The following is a 20,359-nucleotide window of genomic DNA, read 5'->3' on the forward strand; positions in this document are numbered from 1 at the left end:
TTCTTTCGTCTCAAGTTCGGATCGTTCTTCGAGTTCCGAAGTGGCCTAAGACTTCTTCGCGTCCTGCCTCGCAGGAGCAACTGTGCACGTGCAGTTTCGAGAAGCATACTGCTTTATTCTTCATGCGTTGCCCCCGGTTTTCTCCTACTGGGCGGGAGCCAGCCGAAAGAGCCCTTGTTGATGTGCTGCTAGTTGTAAAGCCAAAAGAAAAAAGAAGGCGAGCCGGTTAGCGAGTAAATAAAGTCTTTTTTTCTCACCGACGACTTCTCAACACTATCAATAAATAACTCAATCCCCTTCGTTTTCAGATTGCCGAGCGGAATGCTATTTCCCCATCGACATACAGGGTACCTACCTGCTGCAGCAGTCCAATGGCCAGAACGGCATCACCTACTCCGAAGTGGTCATCGATTCGGACTCGATACCCCCGTGGGGCCATTGCCACAAACGCCGGGGCGTGCCAGGGGTCATCTTGAGAGATCCTACGGGTGTCATGGATTGCATGAGATGCCTCCACCTCTCGGTCAAGAGCGACAACGTCATCCATATCCAGGCCGAGGGTCTTGGCAAATGCTACATCACGGAAGAGGCCGCCCGCGAAAATTGTCCCGACGGAAACAGCAAGCACAATTACGAGCTGTTCATCCTGTACCGCAAGGAACCAGCGAAGGGAGTCTTCTGCCCTTTCACCGGACGCTTCCGAGTGAATTCCTACCAGAAAGACGGACAGGAGAGCCGATGTCTCGCGCCCAGGGCGCAATTCTCGGAAGTATCAAACTGTCCACGAGGAGATCATTTCTCGGTGAAGTTCAGGAGCTGCTCGTTCCCCGATCGATGTAAGTTTCGAAAATCTGATAGGACAGTCTTCCCTTTTTCTCCTTCCCCGAATTCCTCCCCGAGCCCCTCCCCTATATTCCCCCTGGCTCTGATCTTCACCTCCACGTTCTCCAAATTGTCCGGATGTCCTGTGCGACCACCTCAGTCGTCTCGTCCGTCCGCCCGTTCGTCTGTCGATCGTCGTCGCCGTCGCCGCCGCCCAGGGCAGCGCCAACGACGACAATAGCCGAACACGAATGTTCGCCGCAACGACAACAATAAAGCAGATATATCGGAAAATGTTTTTGTTACAACAAACAGATCCATGCAGTCGTTGCGGCAAGCTGTCATGATGACGAGGAACATGTCGAGGGAAGAAAAGAAAAACGCGTTAGCCATACATACATCCAGAAAGAAAGGAACGATCGGACCAACGAAAGAAAGCAAGCCGGCTCAGCAAATTGTTGTTGAGTTCGGGTAATGTTCGGGTGGCCGAAGTCGGTCGCTTGGCCGCAGTTCGGATTGTGCCTGCTGCTTGCTCGGCTCGGTGTCGGCGCGTCACTCCGTCGATCGCAGTCATGAGCCGCAGCACCGAAAGTCGACGACGACAACAACGACGCGACCACCGAACAACCAGTCGTTAGATTCGTCAACCGGCGCAACTTTGTTTTTCCTTTTGTCGTTGACGGCGACGACGACAAAGACATGGAGATCATTTTAAAGCACCGCAACCAAACATGTCGTTGATGCCACCGCGATCTATTCGACACTTCCTCCATTCCGCTCGTTTATTCGCTGGTTTGCGGCTTCAATAAACTCGTTGAGCTGTACCATTTGGAAGATGGATTGAACAAGACGAAAGGAGTAAAGCGGATACGTCGAGTACGGGTGGCCTGTGACATACGGGGGCCGGGTCTTTGATCCGAGTTTTGGGTTCGGGTGTTTTTCTCCCGCGCGCGATTCTGCCAGTCAGCCGAAGAACGGACTTCAGCGTGGTGTTCGGTGATACGCGCGTAAACTTGTAAATCGGATCGTATCGATAAATTGATCCACGAAGATTTGTTCGAGAGAACACGTTCAGACGTCAAGCAAATCAACAACCGTCTGCGCTTTATTTACAAGCGTAATAGAATGGTGAGTCGCTGCTGCGATAATTTCTCTGACAATGCGCGCTTTGGGGTAGAATTTTCTTCTCATCGCTGTCGTCGGATCGAGAAACCCGTGCGGAATTCCTTTCTCATGCGTCTCTGATGGACAAGTCACTATCGGTCGGCTCCTCGACTGATTGCTGCGAGTGGTTCCCTTGTTGTTACGGATAGAAGAGAATCTATCCCTCCGAGCGGCTGACTGGCGATTTTCTCCGCGTGTTGAAATTTGTGTCGATGACGACAAAAGGATTTCTGTGTTCGGAACTCTGTTCTGGGATCGTTTGGTCGGAGGCGAGCGAACCGCCGTTTCGGCCGCCGCAGGGTCAGTCCCCGGACCCTGAGTTCGTCTTCGATTGGCTTTCTCCCCTTTTCGTGGCTTCTCCCATGTAGAGCGCACAGTGGACTGAAGCAACACGGTACTGTTGTCAATCGTGTTCGGAGCTGGCGATGACGGAGTGTGATGGATACGATCTGGGTCCGAGCTCGTTTTCGGAGCAGACGTACAGGAACCTTCCTTGCTTTATTTTTCCGTGCGGTACCACAACCACGTAGATTGAACGAATGCGTGAGCAATGTTCCTTGTGCCAGCCGACTCGAGTGAGCGTACGAGAGTTTTTCTCAGGTTTTTTGCTCAGTCAGACTGCTTCACGTTTCTTACGTTAGATTCCACCTACGACTTTTCTGTAAGTGAATGGTTGTCTGTCTGACTGGCGTGCTGGCTGGTTGGCAATTGAAGAAGATGGCGGAGGAAGACGACGACGACACTAGTGGCGGCGATTCTGGCATCCGCTGCGTTCTGCTCGAACGCGACGAATAATTCGCCGAGCCGGGTGGCATGAACGTGGCATTGGGGAAGAACCGCTCTTTGAGAACGCCGAAAAATTAAGGGAAAAAAGCCTCACTTCGTCCATAGTGCTACCACCTCGAAATCCCTGAGAACCCCCTCTACAATACGTATCGATCTGAGTCCTCCTTCGGACTAGTTCCATGGTATCGTGAAAGGGCGACGGAGATCAAGTGATCAGGACGGCGGGTTGGGGAATGCCACATGAGGGCGATCGTCGTTCTGAGCTTTCTTCTAAGTAAGTGATTTTTCCCTCGACAGCGGAGAAATTCATGTGTCTCGGCGACTGGGACAGCAACAACTCTGAGGATCGCTACGTGGCTCTTATGGACACGTCTCACGACGATCCGAAACGGCCGAAATATCGCTGCGGGGTAAGTTGCATATCATTTTCCTTTGTTATCATTGTCCAATTTTCGACTCGGCAATAACGAGCGTTGACCGCGAATCCGTCAATTCGGGCTCTGCTCCTTTATTCAAAGCGGCATTGTCAATTAAAGAAGAACCGATCGCGCGAGCTATGGAACAATGTACGCCGTACGCCGTTTTGAATGTCTAGCCTCTATGAAAACATCGGCCTGGACCCCCTACTAGGTTCATCGTTGGCGTCGCCGTCCAGAAAGATTTACAATATCAGTGCAATTTGAACTGGCCGACTGGCGGGGAGGCACTCGAGCGGAGTCGCCAGCCTCGGGTTGTTTGTCGAAAGAAATCAATCGTATGCATTCATTAAACGGAGGGGATCCATTTGTGTATTTATCTTTGATTCCTCCACGCAGATGTACCGGCAGGACTCGGCCACAGGTCGCGTCTACATGTCGTTGACGTCCGATAGCACCTGCAATGTCCTATCAGCCCACAACGGATACGAAACATTCATGTTGTCGCCGATGGACCAGGAGCCCCTGCCCAGCATCGTCGAGCGAGCTCAATGTGTTTTCCCCGAGTACGCACAAGGCCCGTGGGGAGATCAAGTGAACATCGACGAAGGAACCATGGTGTTGCGCGACTCCAAGAACGGTTTCTCCACGCAAACGATACGATGCGTCTTGCAGGGCTCAGATCGTTACCCAGTTCACATGATTTCGCAATGGTGAGTTTCTTCTCCGACTAGCAATCGGGTTAGCTGATTTTTGTAACTCGTTACACCGCCCGACTCCGTATCGCTCGCTCGATGAGACGTCCCGGTAGTCGTGGAATCGGTGAGCGATTCGCAGACGATCTTATTTGTAATGTCGTCCCATCTCCGAGCGAGCTACTCACGTATGTTGATGCACAAGTCCGATAACACACGAGCACCCGGTCATGGAAATCTGATCAAAAAAAATCCTCGTCGCGCCGTTCCTCTGGATGTTTCGACTCCGAAACGTGTGCGGATCGCTGTTTCCAATTTCAGACAATACGTGACTCTAACGCGAAAACCTGTTCATCTTGCAGCGGCGATGAGACGTACGCCTGCGTCAAGTTCCAGAGGAGGTCTGCGACCGTCATCGAGTTCCAATTCGGGACTTCGGAGTCGGCTCCGGTCAAGAATCTCTGCTCTGACGAGCGTTTCGCCAGCTCAGAATGGATCACTCAAGGACGTGAGTAAACTCTGAAACCTCGACATAGATAGACGATAATAGGAGTCTGCGATTCGTAGGACGCGCAATCAATCACTCGGAGATGAGAAAAATACACCGACCGCGCAAGCAAACGAGCGAGTGAGCGTCTTTTATCGTTGTCGTCGATGGATTCGAACGTGTTCTTTTCTTTTGCCGAGCGAATTTGTCGCGTCCAACGAACTGATAGGAAACTCCTGACGAGCTCTGAAACTCGCAGGTAATAGCGGCAGGTTTATTTGTGCTCGATTCGTGTTAATAAAATTTAAAGCCCGTACCCTAAGGGCTAAGGGGCTCCCACACTAGACGCCGCGGCGCACCGAAACAACGCCCCAAATACCAGACACCGACAGTCGGGCTACACATCAGGTAGTCGTCGTCGTCGTCGTCAGGTAGGCAGAACAGGAAGATAGACAGTTCGCCCCCGAGGTGCTCCACCCGGAGTACCCCAGGCGTGGATTCCCCGAGCGGTCGACGAAGATACGGATTCGATGAAACACAGAGAGAGAAACGGAGGAAAGCTCCTTGTACTTGATTGAAGTTGTCAATGACTTGTCTGGCTTAGCGAAAAATAAATCATCGCGGGCCTTCGAATTCGTACGAGTACACACTGCCGACTGTCTGTCATCCGTGTCTGATGACCGCATTTCTCTCGGGCAGACGGACGCCGACGTACTATATTATGGCTCGGACCTAAAATAATTATCGTGAGCTCGTAAAAGAGTCTCGCTATGTGTATTGTATTAAACGCATGCCATTACTGACGCTAATCACCGGCGTTTTTCCGTGGTCCGGAATCTCCGGGTTCGTGCGATTCCACCCGTCGCGTTGTTCGGCGCTGAGGCGGCTCGGACGGGCGAGCTCGCGTGAGTGACATAGCGTGGTGGTGACGATGAAGTGTGGAAATGTCAAAAGTTGAGTTGGTCACCTAATGAATCAAGAAAGAATCACATTTACGTTTTACGAGTAGGAATCCTCTTGAGCGAATCTTTTTATCTGGCGTTCATCATTCCTTTCGGTGGCACATCTCCACAAGGGAACCGCGATACGAAGTTTCTCGTCAACGGTGGCGTTCCGACGACTCCGCGTGTCGACGCGATCGTTGGTGCGGCGTTCGTCCGAGAAGACTTTCTGTTTTCCAGCGGCGATCTCCATATCAAGTATCTTTATCAACGGCGCCTCCGACAGCCTTTCGCGTTGGTCCGTCCGTCCGTCTGTCTATTTATCTATCGGTGGGCCAATAGACGAACCGACGGACAGGCGGACGGATTTCTCGTCCGTTCCCTGGTCACGGAGAACTTGTCATGCGAAACAATAGCTTACCCAGTGTCAGTGAAAAACCTCCGTGGAACTATTGACCACAAGACGTCGGGTTCACACGAGAAACTCAGTCGGCCCTTCGAAACAAACAGAGTCAACGAGTGTTCTCTTCCTGCTCGGGGTGAGCGAGCTGATTCGAAATTAGCAGCGAAGGAACCCCGCGACGATTCGCTTTATCGGAGAGAATACTGTCCCACGTCTATCTAAAATGCTCCGCGATTCATTCTGCTGTCGCTGCTGAGCCTGATTTCGTTGCGACTCTGAGCTTCTGTGTCGTTTTTCTCTCGCTAACCAGTCGGTCATTACCAAGGGAACAGAGGAGCGAGCACGCAGACAGGCAAAATAATAATTGTTAATAAAATTTGTTATTTCTCAAAGATAACTTGACTTCGGCGAGATAACATTGATCATAATGTGGGAAACTGATACCATGGACGTCTTCGGCGTCCATTCTCCGCTGTCTCCGGTGGGCTCGCAGGGTGGAACTGGTATGCGGTTTCGGGGAAGTGGACGCTCGTCGGGAACAGATGCGCTAGCGTCGAGCGCGATAAGTCCGGCAGGTCGAGGACGCGGTCGAGGGAAGTTTTCCGTAATTGGCACCGTCCATCATCGGAAGTTCACAGGGGAGGGATTAGTACGGAGGCGCGAAAAGATCGGATGCTCATTCCGTCTCGTGAGAGATTCTCCAGCTTTTTCGGGCTTGTTCTAGACGCTGTCTGAAGCCGGAAGGAAGAGCGGCTATCCCCGCAAATCATTGTTTGATGGACACTACCGATGGCCATTTGAAGTTTTTCTGTTTTCCATTTTGCATCGATGATGGTGACCAATGGTGTGGCTTTGATGCCTCGGATGGCCAGCACTCGACAACGGGAGATTGAAGCCGCATCAACGTTTCAATGTTTTCCCCGATTGTCAGAATATCACGGGACACTCTACGTCCGGTCACTGGAATCTGTAAAACTCCGTCATTCGGTTCTGTTTTCAATAAAGTTTCGTCCAAACATTGAGTCTGCCTTCCCGGAATCCTCGGTGCGCGGAACGGTTATTGTCGGTATTTATCGTTCTCGATTCTAAGGGTCGCACACAGACGATAACACTCGCCGAAAACCGTGGAACGGGCCGTCCTGGTGCGATAGCCCTGTTAGTTCGTTCCTGGAGAATTTCCCCGAGGAGGGAGAGGTTCTCCATCAACCTCCAATCCATCCGTCCGTTCCTCTATCATTGTTCGTTTCTATAACAGATGTGACCCGGTTGGAAATCTCCTGTTCGTGCTCCCAGTTTTTCACAATGAGATTTCCCGTGTCTCATAAAGGGAGTGCTTTATGTTCTTCGGTCGGTCGTTTTTCAAGGTTCGTTCTCGGAGCTGCCGCCCAGAGGAGCTATCCAACGAACTGATCGGGGAGCTCCTCGAGAATTTCAAGTATTTTTAGACGACTGGCTGGTGACATACCAGGGAACATCTATTAAAAATAAATTGGGGCTCGTCCGATAGCGGTGTAGTGAGCCTCTCAACTTATTCAGCGACGTGCGTCTGAGCAAAGCTCGCCGGAAGTCACGCTCCGAACTTGAGCCGTGGCACACATGGAGGCACGCGCCCAATGTCACCGTGAAGTTTCGGTTTGCATCCGTTGTGGTGCACGCGAAAGCTGCGGACTTTCTCCGCAGACGTGACCAAGCTCCGACTTCGCAGCGTCCGCGGCGACGGTGTCCTAGCTGAAGTTTGAATGAAAGCTAAATAGTTTAAAACACAGGTAGGCTTAATGCGACTTCTTGTCCGACCGACAAAAGAGGAATTCGGAACAAAGCTGCTATGTTTGAATCCGTGGCGAAGTCGTCGGCGACCGTGATGATGCCGGTGACCACAGCGCACCCTTCCACCGAGCGAGCGGGCGAGTGCCGAAAGCACGATAGATGCCATAAGAGCGGACAAGAGCGCAGGGTTTTGAATTCAAAGAATGATGGGCGACTTCATCTGTAGCGAGCGGCCGAGCGGGTCTTTCATGCCAACTGGACACTAACTCAAGTCGTATATTAAGTGCCTAAAGCGAAAACATCCGACCATGCAGCCACACACCCACCGGGATGCGTCGGCGACAAGGGACGTGCTCCTGTTATTGTTGCGCATTGGTCAATAAGTGGTTTGAGCGAGTCAAGGTTGAGAGGCTGCTCTAAGATGTTCCTACAGAGACAATCCCTTCAGAATTTAACACTGCTCGTGTTCTCCCTTTATCTGCATGTCTCTTGTTTTTTTTTGTTCGCTCGTCTCAGCACGTTCGGTCAAGGAGCGAAACAAGCAGCAAGGCGGAGCAAATAGCTGATTTGATCGCCTTTAATCGGTGTGAATTCTCGGAGTGCCGGCAGGCTTGAAGTAACCGTCAATGCGTCGGTCAACGTAACGTGGGAGGGTGAGGTTCTATCAAACCGATTCCGCCAATCATTCGTCAGCCTGTATTCATGAGCAAGGTTGTCAACATTTGACACATCCATTACGGTCGAAGGAGTACTCCAATGCTGGTAGGGTCGGGCCGCGTACCCTGTTTTGAAATTGGCTCCGTGTTGAATTGCCGGTCGTTGTCCTGACTGTTTTTTCTCTCAGCGTGCTTGTTCTTTCCGTCGGAAATATGACCATGAATGATGAACTGGATCGATTTCAGCCGAATTAATTCCATTCAGCGCTCCCACCCGCAGCTCAATCTAATCACGCAATCCCGAGCTTGCTTATGGGATAATCGAGCTCGTCAGAAAGGAAGATTTGTTGTCGAAAAAATTTCGGAACTGTGTCCTAAAAAATTACCTTCAATTCCAGGCAATCCAGCCATGCAGCAGAGCCAGAGCGGCGGATGTCCAATCGTTGGTGACTACACTGGAAGCATTCCAGGAGCTATTGGCTTGTGTGCGAGAATAGCTTCAGACTGTAACAACCCGGATATCATGTTCTACACCGTGTATAATTGTGAAAATTCAACCCACATCTACGAAGGTAAGCACCAGAACCTGAAGAGCTTCTTAGGAGGATCGCGAGACAATTTGTCCTAGAGTCTGCACGGGGAACCAATTATCAGAATTGTGGTCATTTTCAATTCCTTTCTCTACTGTCTAAAGCCGAAGACTCGGATTCCCGCCGCCCGATCCATTCGAAACCGTCTCAGAAAACTACTCGGCAGCTCGAGGATCTCCTTGAGTGGAGATTCGACTTTATTGACACTTGGCAGTTTGCCTTTGACGCCGATCCCCCAAAAGTAGATCGCGCCATTGAAATGTTGGAAACCAGACACCGCCAGACGAGGTTGCACTCTGCTTCTTTCTTTCTATTTCTATCGCGCGGGCGGCTTTCATCCAACGGCGTTAATCTTCGCCCGACCTCACTCGGCTACATGAGTGGTGGCTGGCCCGCTTAGGAAAATCGGGGGATTTTCTGGTGTGGAGAGAGAGGGTCCGAGGTCCGATACATTCAGCCTGTCCCACCTTGTCGATTTTCGACAGCACTGGGCTTCAGGCACAATGGTGGGTAGATGCAGCAATCCGTGTGTTCCATCGAAAGTGTTCGCGAAATACTACGCGCCCGACCGGCGGTCGTTCCACTCTCCGTGTTTCTGTCGTCTTCGTGTATGTGAACTGGAAGTCATTAGGATTTTTTGCGAGACGAGAATCGAAGCGCTCCACTATGACGTTTACCGCTTACGTGTTCCGACGTTAGAGAAGATGTTAAAAAGTTTTTGGCCTGTCCATCCATCCGGTCCACTACTATGTAGTCGACGGGTCGAGCGACTGTCATTCCGCGGGATCTCTCAGAAGCGAGATGGCTGTTGCTTGCCCAACCTAAAAAGCTAGCGGAAAAGAGAAGCCTCCCGTCTATCTGACTCTCAGTCAGTCAGCCAGCCAGCCAGACAGTCAGTCAGTCAGAGAACCTATTCGCCCACTTGACTTCGGTCGCATAAGCTTCACGAGGTTTTTTGCGAAGCCCCTGAAGTTGTCGATTGCTAGTGGACGAATACGCCAGTCAGTCAGTCAGTCACTAGCTCTCTCAGCCAGTAAGTCAGTCGGTCGGTCACCGCGTTCGTCGGCTCCCGCCGTCTCATCGTCGTACAAGCAATCGTGGTAGAATAACGTGCTTCGTCGGTGACCATCGTTTTTTCAAAGTTTTTTGTTGACAAGTGACGGACGTTTGCCCAACACGTTCACTGACTGGCCGGCCGACGAAACTACGGTGGCATACTCGCCGGCTACGCTTTCAACGGTGACGACGACAGCGACAACTTCGGCTCAGACAGCATGAGCTAAGCACAAAAACACGCAAAACAAATCACGTGCTGTGACGTGATTCGGTCGCCTCTCGAGACTTCGTGAAGGCGGCTTCTCATTTCTGCCCGAACTCAATGTTGTCCGTCGAACTTCAGTCAACTGTAAACTCTACTCGACTGCAGTAGTTGACTCCATCCATCAGTTTATTCATCCGTCCGACAGAGCCCCCGTAGCTTATTTGCTCGCTCCGTACCGTAGGTCTACCACCAGCTCACCTGTTGTGCTGTTTGCGCTCAGCTGCGGCCAGTATCCAGTTTAGTGATGGGGTATCAGAATCGACGATTTGAATGGATACGAGACCACGATCCACGAGAAAGAGTCTAGGATTCTGGCGGAATTCCGTTTGTCACAGATCGGGGAATTAGCAGTCGGAGGAATGCGTGATCCGTAGTCGCTTGGACCTCGCATTATGAAAAAGCAATCCAGATGAAAGATCGCTGAGAGAGCTCGAATAAGAAAGTACCTTAACTTACAGAACGCGAGTACAACTGCCTCGGCAACTGGGACGAAGACGGTATCACCTACTCGTTCACCCACCGTCGAGATGTCCACGAGTTCCAATGTTTCGTAAGTATCAGATGTCCATTAATCTTCGCGAAACTGCAGTACCCGAAGAGGGAGAGCTGCTCCATACTCGCTGCACTACTAGCGAGCGAAGTCGATCTTGTGGAATACGAGACCGAGATACCGGCGAGCAGGGTGAAAAATACGCTCGGTTATTCGATGGATATCGCTGTAAAAACAAACATATCGTCTGCAGTCTCACATTTCAATCTCGTCAGTCAGAATAAAAACATTTCACCAGCGTACGCTCCATTCAGCGAGCACACATATCGGTCGAGTGTAGCCGAGCTTTCATTCATGGATCCGACCATACATTCATTCATCTTCCCATCGTGGTCTATCGTTGTTGTGTCTGCGGTTCGTCGTTGGTTACCGACGGTGCCTCTCGACTACAGACATAGTTTACGCTGATAGCCGGCTAATTCAATGACCGAACGGGAGCGTGTAGAAACAAGGGAGCATCGAATCGTCGTCTGAAAGCAAAACGTTCGTTCCCCCTCAGTACGGACGGGGAGCCCGCTTGGACCGTAGAAAAATTGAAGCGAAATCCAGGTGTGATCCACATGTCATGACGAGAGAGGATTAAGCGTTCAGGGAGTCGATAGAACCTCTAATGGGCATACCCCACGCCGCTGGCCTGCGGCCGTCGACGTTCCACCCCGTAAAGACGGATACGTCGAGGGTGCTTCACAAACTCGCTCCGCCAGGACTTCTAATCGCATGAGAGAACCGAAATCCGGTTTCCGTTCGAACTATGACGAACTCCCTCGCGTTCCCACAGAAATGTTTGGGGTTCGACTGCCTGCGTAGCCGACTGCCTCCCACCGGCGATGCAGACGGTAAGCGTCGACGGCAACGAAACCGTCGGTCGCCGTAGAAACGTCAACGTAACATGGAAGCTAGGATTCATTCGCTCGGTCCGCTTGACGTTGGCAGTGACTGATCGTCTCAATGGATAAGTTTCTCATGAATGTGTCGATCACTGCTGAGTCTCTGCCGTTCGGCAAAGCGCCTCGTGAGCCGATGAACCGGCGGCGGATTCGTCGCGGACGGAATTCTACGAGTTCCCCAGCGCGGAACAGATATTCCGCGTCTTCTCTTTCTACCGAGACTCTCCTGCCGTAGAGATGAGCTCCGGAATGAGCTCACGCTGCCACCTTGCGCGAAACCGCGGGTAGGCATAATTCTACGAAACGTAGGCGACAACTACGTCTACGACGTGAGTCGAGTCAGATAGATGACCAGACACAGGGTTCTGTCGAGGGAAGAGCGATCGGACACACGGATGGATAGAATGTCTGTTTGACATAGAGAGACGAGAAGAATGACGGTTGTGGTGGTGGTGGCGGCAGCGTCGAAACGAAGGAGGAGTACGAGGTAGAGGAGGCACCCTTCTTCCTGCGCCTCCACATGGCCGCTTCTCCTATGACGCTCGGTACTTTCTCGTATGTTTACTCGAACGTATTCAAAGCGCTGATCATTTACAGCTCCCATGCCTCTCATCAGACTGACTGAGTAAGTGCGGGCGGACGGGCGGTCGAGCAAGCGTCTTCTGGGCGAACAGCAGCAACAAACTGTCGCTCCATTCACCACCAACGCTATTTATGCGACGAGTAGACCGAGCAGCCGAACTTTACTACCGACGTCATCGGTTCCATAACCACGAGAATTGCCGCGGGGTTCCGTTTTGTTGCGGAACAATAATTTCCGGTGCGGATTCGTTTTTATGTGGCATTTTTTCCCCGGTGGCGACGCTACGTCGACGACGGTCTATCGCTTAGAAGTACGATCACTTGTTAGTGGCGATATTCGAATCGCTTCGGAAGTGGCTCTGAATTGTTTCGGCAATTATTGCAATCGTGTCAGATTTTAGTCAGATCGTATGCTGCCCTCCCGATGTTGTTGTTGTTGTTGGTTGCCCTAATCCCTCATTTGAGCTTCGTGCGAACAAGCCGGCCGCTCGGCGGTATCGGTGATCAAATTAGGGAGAATCGATGGATTGAGATCTCAGTCAGTCAAGCTGCTCGTATTGGTGATCGCGGCGGCGGTGGTGGTGGCAGCAGCAGCATCGGCGGCCCCTGACCCGCGGCTATCTCGCCTGGACCTGCTCTCATCATCCCGATCAGACGATTATGATGATCTGACAATTTGCGGGCGCTATCGATCTTTCACTGTCTATGAGTTTGTCTACGAAATGTGCCAACGGTGCCGGGCGAGATATCCGGTGAGGGCAGCAGGTGAGAGATCGCGGAACTCGAGGCTTCACCAAGCCGAGCTGTTGCTGCCTTCACCGCTGTTGCCGCGTCAATATGGAATGACGTTCTCCGTCCGCTGCCGGCGACCATATCAATCCACACTGTCCGGGGCATGCATTAAAGGAGCAAAGCGCACCGAGGAGCTTATTGCTTTCGATTTGTGGACTGAGGCCGACGTTCGTCCGCTCCTTACCTTTTGAGAGGCTTGCAAAACGGTCAAGTACACAAAACAAATTGAAGTCGTGATGAGTATCGCTCTGGCTTTCGGCTCGCTTAGATCGCTTGGCTGGGTATATTGGAAAGCCCCGCTCAAACGGAACACCATCGGTCCGGCATGCTCGAGTCGATCGGTTGTTGATCCGACCTCTTCGCTGGAGACGTATGAATGTTTTTTTTCTGTCCCCCTCGTCGGACTCAAGCGCGTACGACCGCGCCCAGCCCATAGCGCACCGAGTTTTCCTCTCCGCCAATCAGGGCGCCGAAAGAATGACCGCAGCCGATATCATTAGATTGAATCATATAATTTTGTTGAGAATCGTTGCTTTTGTGTTCTGGAGCCTGCCGTGGCCTGTCGTCGCTTTTCGAACGCAACCGCTTCGAAGGCTGCGTTACGCGATTGCTGATGAAGACGTGGCCGGCAAGTGTTATCTGCGACGAGTTCATTATTATTTGTCGACTTGGCGCACCATTTTTTTCAACGGCTTCGAAACAAAAAGTTGATCGATTTCGGTCTCCCAAAACAGCAGATATCCAGTTGTCGTTTTGTTTCTGCTTGAAATGATGATGAAGATTATGAAGCTGCTCGAAGCGGGGGGAGACAAAGCGATGGAAGGAGAAAATTAGTTGTTCGGTCGCTCTGAAAGCTCGACGCTTTTGCCCTGCCCTCTACGTTTCGACGCTTCGATTCCGAGCTCCACGAGAACAGGCGGTACTCGACCGGGGAGATATAAGATGAGATAGAGCGAAAATCGCGCGGGGATAAAACGAGAGCCCGATCGCTCTCCTCGGGACGGTCACGTTCTAGGTTCCGTCCACCCTCGTGAGCTGAGTCCTGGAATTCCGAACATCTCCCAGCGCCGGCGATGGGAGTCCTTCATTCGGGCCAGATTGAAGCGTCCCGAGTCCGCGCGGATGCCACGAGAGATCAGTCGTGGTAACAGCGGTCGATGGCGAGATGTTCGAATGAATGAATGTTCGAGTGAATGAATGAAGTCCACTAAGGAGAGGGGGAACGCTCCCCTCGTGCCGCTCTTCTTTCGTGCCGTTCGAGATGGGAGATTACAACGAAGATTGATCGGCTGTTAATGATATTTCTAATGGCGTCCTTCTTCCCCGATGCTTTTCCTCTCTTGGATAGAAAAACGAAGACACTCAAAAACTTCAATTAACTCAAGACGAAACAGAAGAGGAAGCCTCTTGACTGGCGCGATCGAGCTCTGCTTTGGTTTGCCACGCGGGTCGGTCGGTCGAAGCGACCACGGTACGGACATACGGACGGACGACGGACTGTCGGTACGTTCGTTCGTTGGCCGACCCGCTTGCTCTTGGTCGATATGGCTTAGTGAACGTCAGTACCGCACCTCCTTAATCGCGGAGCGCATTCCTCATTTTGGCGTCAGTCCGCTTCGCCGAAGCGAGCGAGCCGGCGAACGGCAAACTGCCTTAAGCGAGTCGAAAGGACAAGCCGAGCTGAAAACTCCGCTAGGAGTCAAACTGTGGAGGATTTTCGATCGAACGGGGTCGACAATCGGAACGCAAAACAGGATTTGATCAAATTACGGCGAATCGAAGTTCCTGGTCGTCGGCTAGCCGAGCGGTTATATAAGCGCTCAGAGGGATCCCCGACCGACAGACAGCAAACGCGATGGTGATGAGGATAATGCCGATGATGATGAACGCGTCGACCACCCTCGTACTTCCTTCAGATGTTTCGGCCAGATCCTGTTGTTTTCTGTACGTGCGTTGAAGCGTCGGTAATATCCTCGACGCCGCTCTGACCGAGAATAAATCGAAGATGTCGACCACGAAGACGATTCGAACGACCTCCGATGAGCATGATCCGCATCCACAAAAGAGCAATAAAGAACGCATGGAACTTATGCTTAAATCCTCTACGCGTATCCTGGAAGAGCTCGAATCAAAAAGCACTCACCGGGAAGTTCGGAACCCACCCGGGACGAGTGAGTAAATTGCCCCAGAGGGGCGAGCCGAGAGACCGAAATCAATCAACGGATACGATTGGCTCCTCAGAAATTCCCTTTCGCCAGCCTTGACTCTGTAGCGGTCGAGATACATTTGGGCCGGAGCATCGCGGCGGGAGAAGGAGTGAGATGAGTAAGGTGTTCAGAAAAGCCTCAAAAGTGACAAATGGCCTGCAACAGCACTTCTCTCGATTGGAAGGCCAGTGTTCTATCTTTGTCTTGGATCTATCTCGTTATTTTTGGCTTTTTGTGATGATCGTGTCGGCGGCAACGGCCTCGTAGTCGACGTCGTCGTCGTTGTTGCCGCCACCGCCGCCGCGATCGACGTCGGCACCGCCTTGAGGTGAAGCTTGCTCCGTACTTAAAGAAAACGAGAGCCCGGAGAAGAAGAAAGAACAGGCACAAGAAAAAGACGCTGTTTCCATCCACGCTGCTCCCAATCGATGTGGTCTACCGACTCGGAGATATTTATCGCGTTCTCGGCACGAGGAATTCGAAATTTCTCGTCTTTGGCGCAGGTCGCCGTCGTTGTGAACCGCTCGGTCGCACCGACGTCGGTCGGTAGGTCGCTCGATCTCGATACAGATCCTCGACGACGATGGTGTCGACGACGATGTCGACGCTGTTCTTAAATACACCCAGCTCGATCCCAGTCTCCGCTTCGAATTTCGAATGCTCTTCCGATGCGCTTTGTTTTCGCACAGCAGCCAACCGACTACGGCCGATGGGGACGCACCGAAAATGATCGATATTGGGTGCGTGGGTTTGCCAGACATTTTTCTGAGATGTCCGGCAAAGATCATCTGGGTTCCTCGTCGGCCATTGTCTGACAGGTGGCTCCCTTGTCGTCATTAGCGGTGGGGATGTGCGCGTTGTTGCACCGATGCGGCTGATCTTCTGTCCGTCCGAACAGAGACAAAGATCATAGCTCACGGGATTTGAGCGCATGCGGGCCGACTCGCGCCAACCGTGGGATGATCCGAGACTGAATCCTTCGACGTCGCGCTGGCTCTTCCTTAGAGTGACTGACTGACTGACTGGATGAATGAGTGGAGGGCCAGATGAATGACGAATGAATGGCTCACTGGCTGCTTGTCGAGTGGACAGACATAAAGAGTTCTGTCAGAAGTAGCCGACTCGATCAGCGCCGAAACGAAAGCGAATTTGTCGACTTAATTGACACCGCTGCGTCGCTGTCATTGTGGACGTCGACTTCTTCGCGAGGTGCTCTCAGATGGTGAAATTATATGGGTGGGAGAGAGATTGCGCTGTCTTTTCGAATTAAGTGCTTTGTTTTCTAGAAAGTCTTTGCAATTATTCATCTAGAAGATTGCCGCTGACGGCCGGTGCAAGTCGGTCGTCCTGTCGAAAGGCTATGACTTGACCGTTCGTCATTTCGTTCCTTCGTTCGCTTATTCATTGTTGGATCCAGCCGTCGCTCAGCCGAGCCGAGCGCAAACGACAGCGAAATCTGAAGGATCCCGACGACGGGACGAAGCCTGTCAGCTCGAGCTTCTCCGCTCTTCAAAGTTAGGCGGTCTCGTACGGCGACGACGCAACGCTCCTCTGGGTCCAATGAGGGAATCCCATTGATTTGCCGAAATTCTTCGTCCCCCACCTCAGAAGAACGTTGCGGATCCCCATGAATCGAGGATCAAAAAAACTCATCAAGAGGACGACTGATGAGATGAGCGGAAGGGGATCTAATGCCCAATACTGGCTCCCATGGACCGGTCAAGCAATTCGACTTCACGTTCTAAGAAATTCAACGCTGCCGCATCATCCATCAGGATTCGCGGTCCATCATAAATATTCCAAGCGGCCAACCACACCGCTCGTTAAAGGGGAAGCGTTTGGGAACGTCGAGGGCGCAATCAAAACTGTAAAGTGTTTATATTTTCGCTCGTTTCCAAAATAATCTGTTTTTCCACCAAACACGTCCCACAGCTCGCATGCGCGAGCCGCTGGAGACTCCCGGCGGGGAACTCTACGAGTCCGAAATTTCCTTTGAAATGCCTCCTGCATCAAGGGCGGCGCGCGCCACCGCGACGTTTTTTTCCCGCCAGAGTCTCGAAGACTTTCGACAAGAAAGCAGCTTAAAAACACAAAAACGTCCAGTTTCTTGAAATGATCTCAAGTCATTCTCGTTCAATGAACGAATGTTTTCGCCGACCGCTGATTAGCATAATGCTCCTTCAAATGATGCTGGCTGGCTAGCGGCACCCGACCGTACTTCTGGTCGGGCAGTCAGTTAGTGAGTGAGTCGGTTAACTCTCTCGCAGGGTCAGATGGCCTTCCACACGAACAAAGAACAAGTTCACAGCAGAAAGCTGTCGTAAGAGACGACCATCATCTATCCAACCCCACCCAGTTATCGTTTGGTGGTTATGATGTCGCTTGTTCGCTCGCTCGCTCGCCCGCTCACTGGCTGGCTGGCTGGGTCTTCGATGTGGTGGTGGCGGCGGCAGCAGGAACAATTTCTAACACGACATCTTCAAGAAGCGATAGGAGCGCCATGCGGGTACTTCACGATCCTTCGAAATTGTCTTCCAGCTCGGTGCCGATCGTACATGCTTTCGAGTCGCATCGACCGATATCGTGGAACAAATTGCCTGCATGAGCCCAACCACATCAATTTGCGAATCATCGCATCGAACATACGGCGGATAATGGCAGAATGAAATCTCTTGTTGTCCAATCTGCTCATATCGCTTGACGGGAGGATTTTGGAATTTCGTAATCTCTGACCGCCGCTCAGCCTTCCCATAAAACACATCTTGTCACTTGCTCGCCGACGTCACTTGAACGGCACGGCTGACATCGGACAGGGCTTTCGAGAGCGGTACCTGAATACGCTGTTGTAAATACATGAGTACCAACGTATTCGATGAATGAAGTGAGAGACAACAGCCTCGGCAGACGAATTACGGCCAGTATTGAAGCAATATCTACTGAGGAGCTCCTGTATCGAGCACCTGGCCCATAGGTACTATCGTTGCTAGAACAGCTACTGCTGCCGCCGCTCTTTCTATCCCCGTCCGTGTTTTCTGCGGTTATCGCCGCAGTTTAGGGACAGATGCCACGACCATATCAACGGTAGCAACGGTAGCGATGCTGGAGTCGACATTCTCATCTACTGCAACGGCGATAACAATCGACACTGATTTTCGATCTGAAAATCCTGTGCCTCAAACGCGACTCGAGAGCACAAGTCTGAAGTCTAAGATATCTTGTTGACGAGTCACGGGATCGTCCAGGGAACCCTGGAAAGATCTCACGACGGAAGTCCATGCTGTCTAACGAGCTGGTGGGCCTGTTTTCCCGACTCGCCCGCTGCCATGCTTGGAGTCAGGGCCTCTCTCGGTACTGCAGCAGTGTTCCGTGGCTCTGTCTGGATACCGAGCAACAGTTGGCTTGGTCTGATTGCCTCAGTCAGTCAGCAAGTCATCTTTCCCGTCTCGCCTCCGCTGGTAGCGTGTCAGCCTTTGTCCTAGACTTTGTTCATTTATTGCCCGACGTCGACGGAATCAGTGTTGCATGCTCTCGGCTCTTGTCTCATCTTCAGCGGCTAGCAGATCGCTTCTGCTGCCATCTACAAAGTTTATGACACCAACTCTCATAGAAGCCTCACTTGACGTCCGAGCCAGCCAGCCAGCTGAAAGCAGAGGGTGCATGAGCGAGCCGGACAGAAGCTACCTAGGAGATTATGGCTAGCGTCGAATGCGTTTCTCTTCTCGGAGCAAGTGGTCTAAGCAATGATTCTCTTCTTTACAGTCCGGCAAGATAATTCGCGGGGGAGAGGAAGCGTACATTCGAGAAGCCGGCGAAAGCTGCAGCCGCGGTGAAGATCCCTTCATTTTCGGCATGAGGGTCACTCGATATTCGACGTGCTCAAATATACTCTCGCACCTCGGTCCGGCGCTACAACCGGCGTCCAAGCCGAACTCACCCAGGAATCGCCTCCAGAAACCGGCCTTCCACCAGCCGTCCACCGAAAAACCGTTCCATGACAGCACGGACCCGTACTGGTACCGACCCGTCTCCACGAAACCCTGGAAACGAATCGAAACGCATCCCATCGACTCCGATCACGTGAACGAAATTCCTTCGGCAGCAGGCCAGCTCGTCCGCCTGAACTCGTGTCTGCTTATGTTGACCGCAGTGATCGTTTCGAAGCGTTTCCTATGAGGACTTGTCAATTTTGTCTCTCGCCGTGAGAATCATTGGGGTACCAAAACGATTGAATATCGATGTTCAATTCGTCATTTCGAGAATCGTCGCACCCAAGATTCGTTGTCGAGTTCGGATGGAATCGAACAGCTTCGAGAAAGAAATTCAACCTACCTTCCTAAATGCCTGAGTTTCGAGCTGGGAACCTAGTCTGAGACAATGTGAACGTGACGGAAAGACTCACAATCTTCGCCGGAAATGACCTATAATGTTTGATCTCGTTGTACACATAGACAACTCCTTCCATGTGGAAGGGACTTTACTATAATATATTGTACATAAGCAGAAACAAAGATTGGACAGTGTTGATGCGTGTCCGCATGGAGAATTTCGACAGAATGAATGGATGAACGGACGAATGACTGAAGAGATGAATGAATGGGATCGGCGACAGAATGACTCAGCGAGTGGAATAGTCGTCGATCCGGGAGACTGAAGACGGAGGAACATGAGATCAATCACTGTAAACTCTCTTCCTATGGACGCTATCCCGGTCGTCCGACGCCAACATCGACTCTGAACAAGCGGGGATATAGAAATCATTCTAATCTAGAATTCAATGAGAGTGAACCTGCCGGAGTATTTATCCTATCAGCACTATACATTCTGATGCACGATTATGTCAAGCCTAATATAACGATTGCTACTTTAATTTATCCCCAGCATTTGACAATGTTTTCGAACGACTCCAGTTTGTAGATAGTTCGAGTCAGTTGACATGCAGTTGATGAATGTAGAGGAAGGAATTCATCGGATAGAGGCCAATGAGCACATATGAGCAGAGTGTTTGAAGAGAAGAACTCGGGGACGGGCTCCGATGCATACGGGGAGCCTCGACCCCGAGACGAAGCTGCATCAGTTTCGTCGGAATCCGCGAATAGTTTCCCCTTTTCGAGTTTAAGATACAAATACACACCTTGTTTCAATCTCGTAACATCCTATCTGTACATGCATGAAGAACTAGAATGTAGAGAGAGTTTTTAATTTATTCAGAACCATGAAAGATGCAGTGGAGAATGGAATAAAAGCGGACAATCATACGTTTGAGGAAAAATTCATCTTTTGTCTGATTTGGTCT

At 51.5% G+C, this 20,359-nt stretch overlaps 1 protein-coding gene across 1 annotated transcript; it reads left to right on the forward strand.

The window, feature by feature from the left end:
• Window positions 1-308: 308 nt before the first annotated feature.
• Window positions 309-19,239, forward strand: LOC100901396 (uncharacterized; the record flags this gene model as incomplete). The annotated part of the gene is made up of 7 exons (XM_003742639.1): window positions 309-836; window positions 3,070-3,182; window positions 3,588-3,901; window positions 4,246-4,391; window positions 8,536-8,709; window positions 10,507-10,598; window positions 18,826-19,239. Coding segments are annotated over 7 exons (1,781 nt in total), but the record flags the coding sequence as incomplete, so codon positions are not given.
• Between the last annotated feature and the right edge of the window lie 1,120 nt (window positions 19,240-20,359).

This window comes from Galendromus occidentalis, unplaced genomic scaffold, assembly GCF_000255335.2.
Source record: "Galendromus occidentalis unplaced genomic scaffold, Mocc_1.1 scf7180000077428, whole genome shotgun sequence".
In the NCBI taxonomy this organism is placed as follows: Eukaryota; Metazoa; Arthropoda; class Arachnida; order Mesostigmata; family Phytoseiidae; genus Galendromus; species Galendromus occidentalis.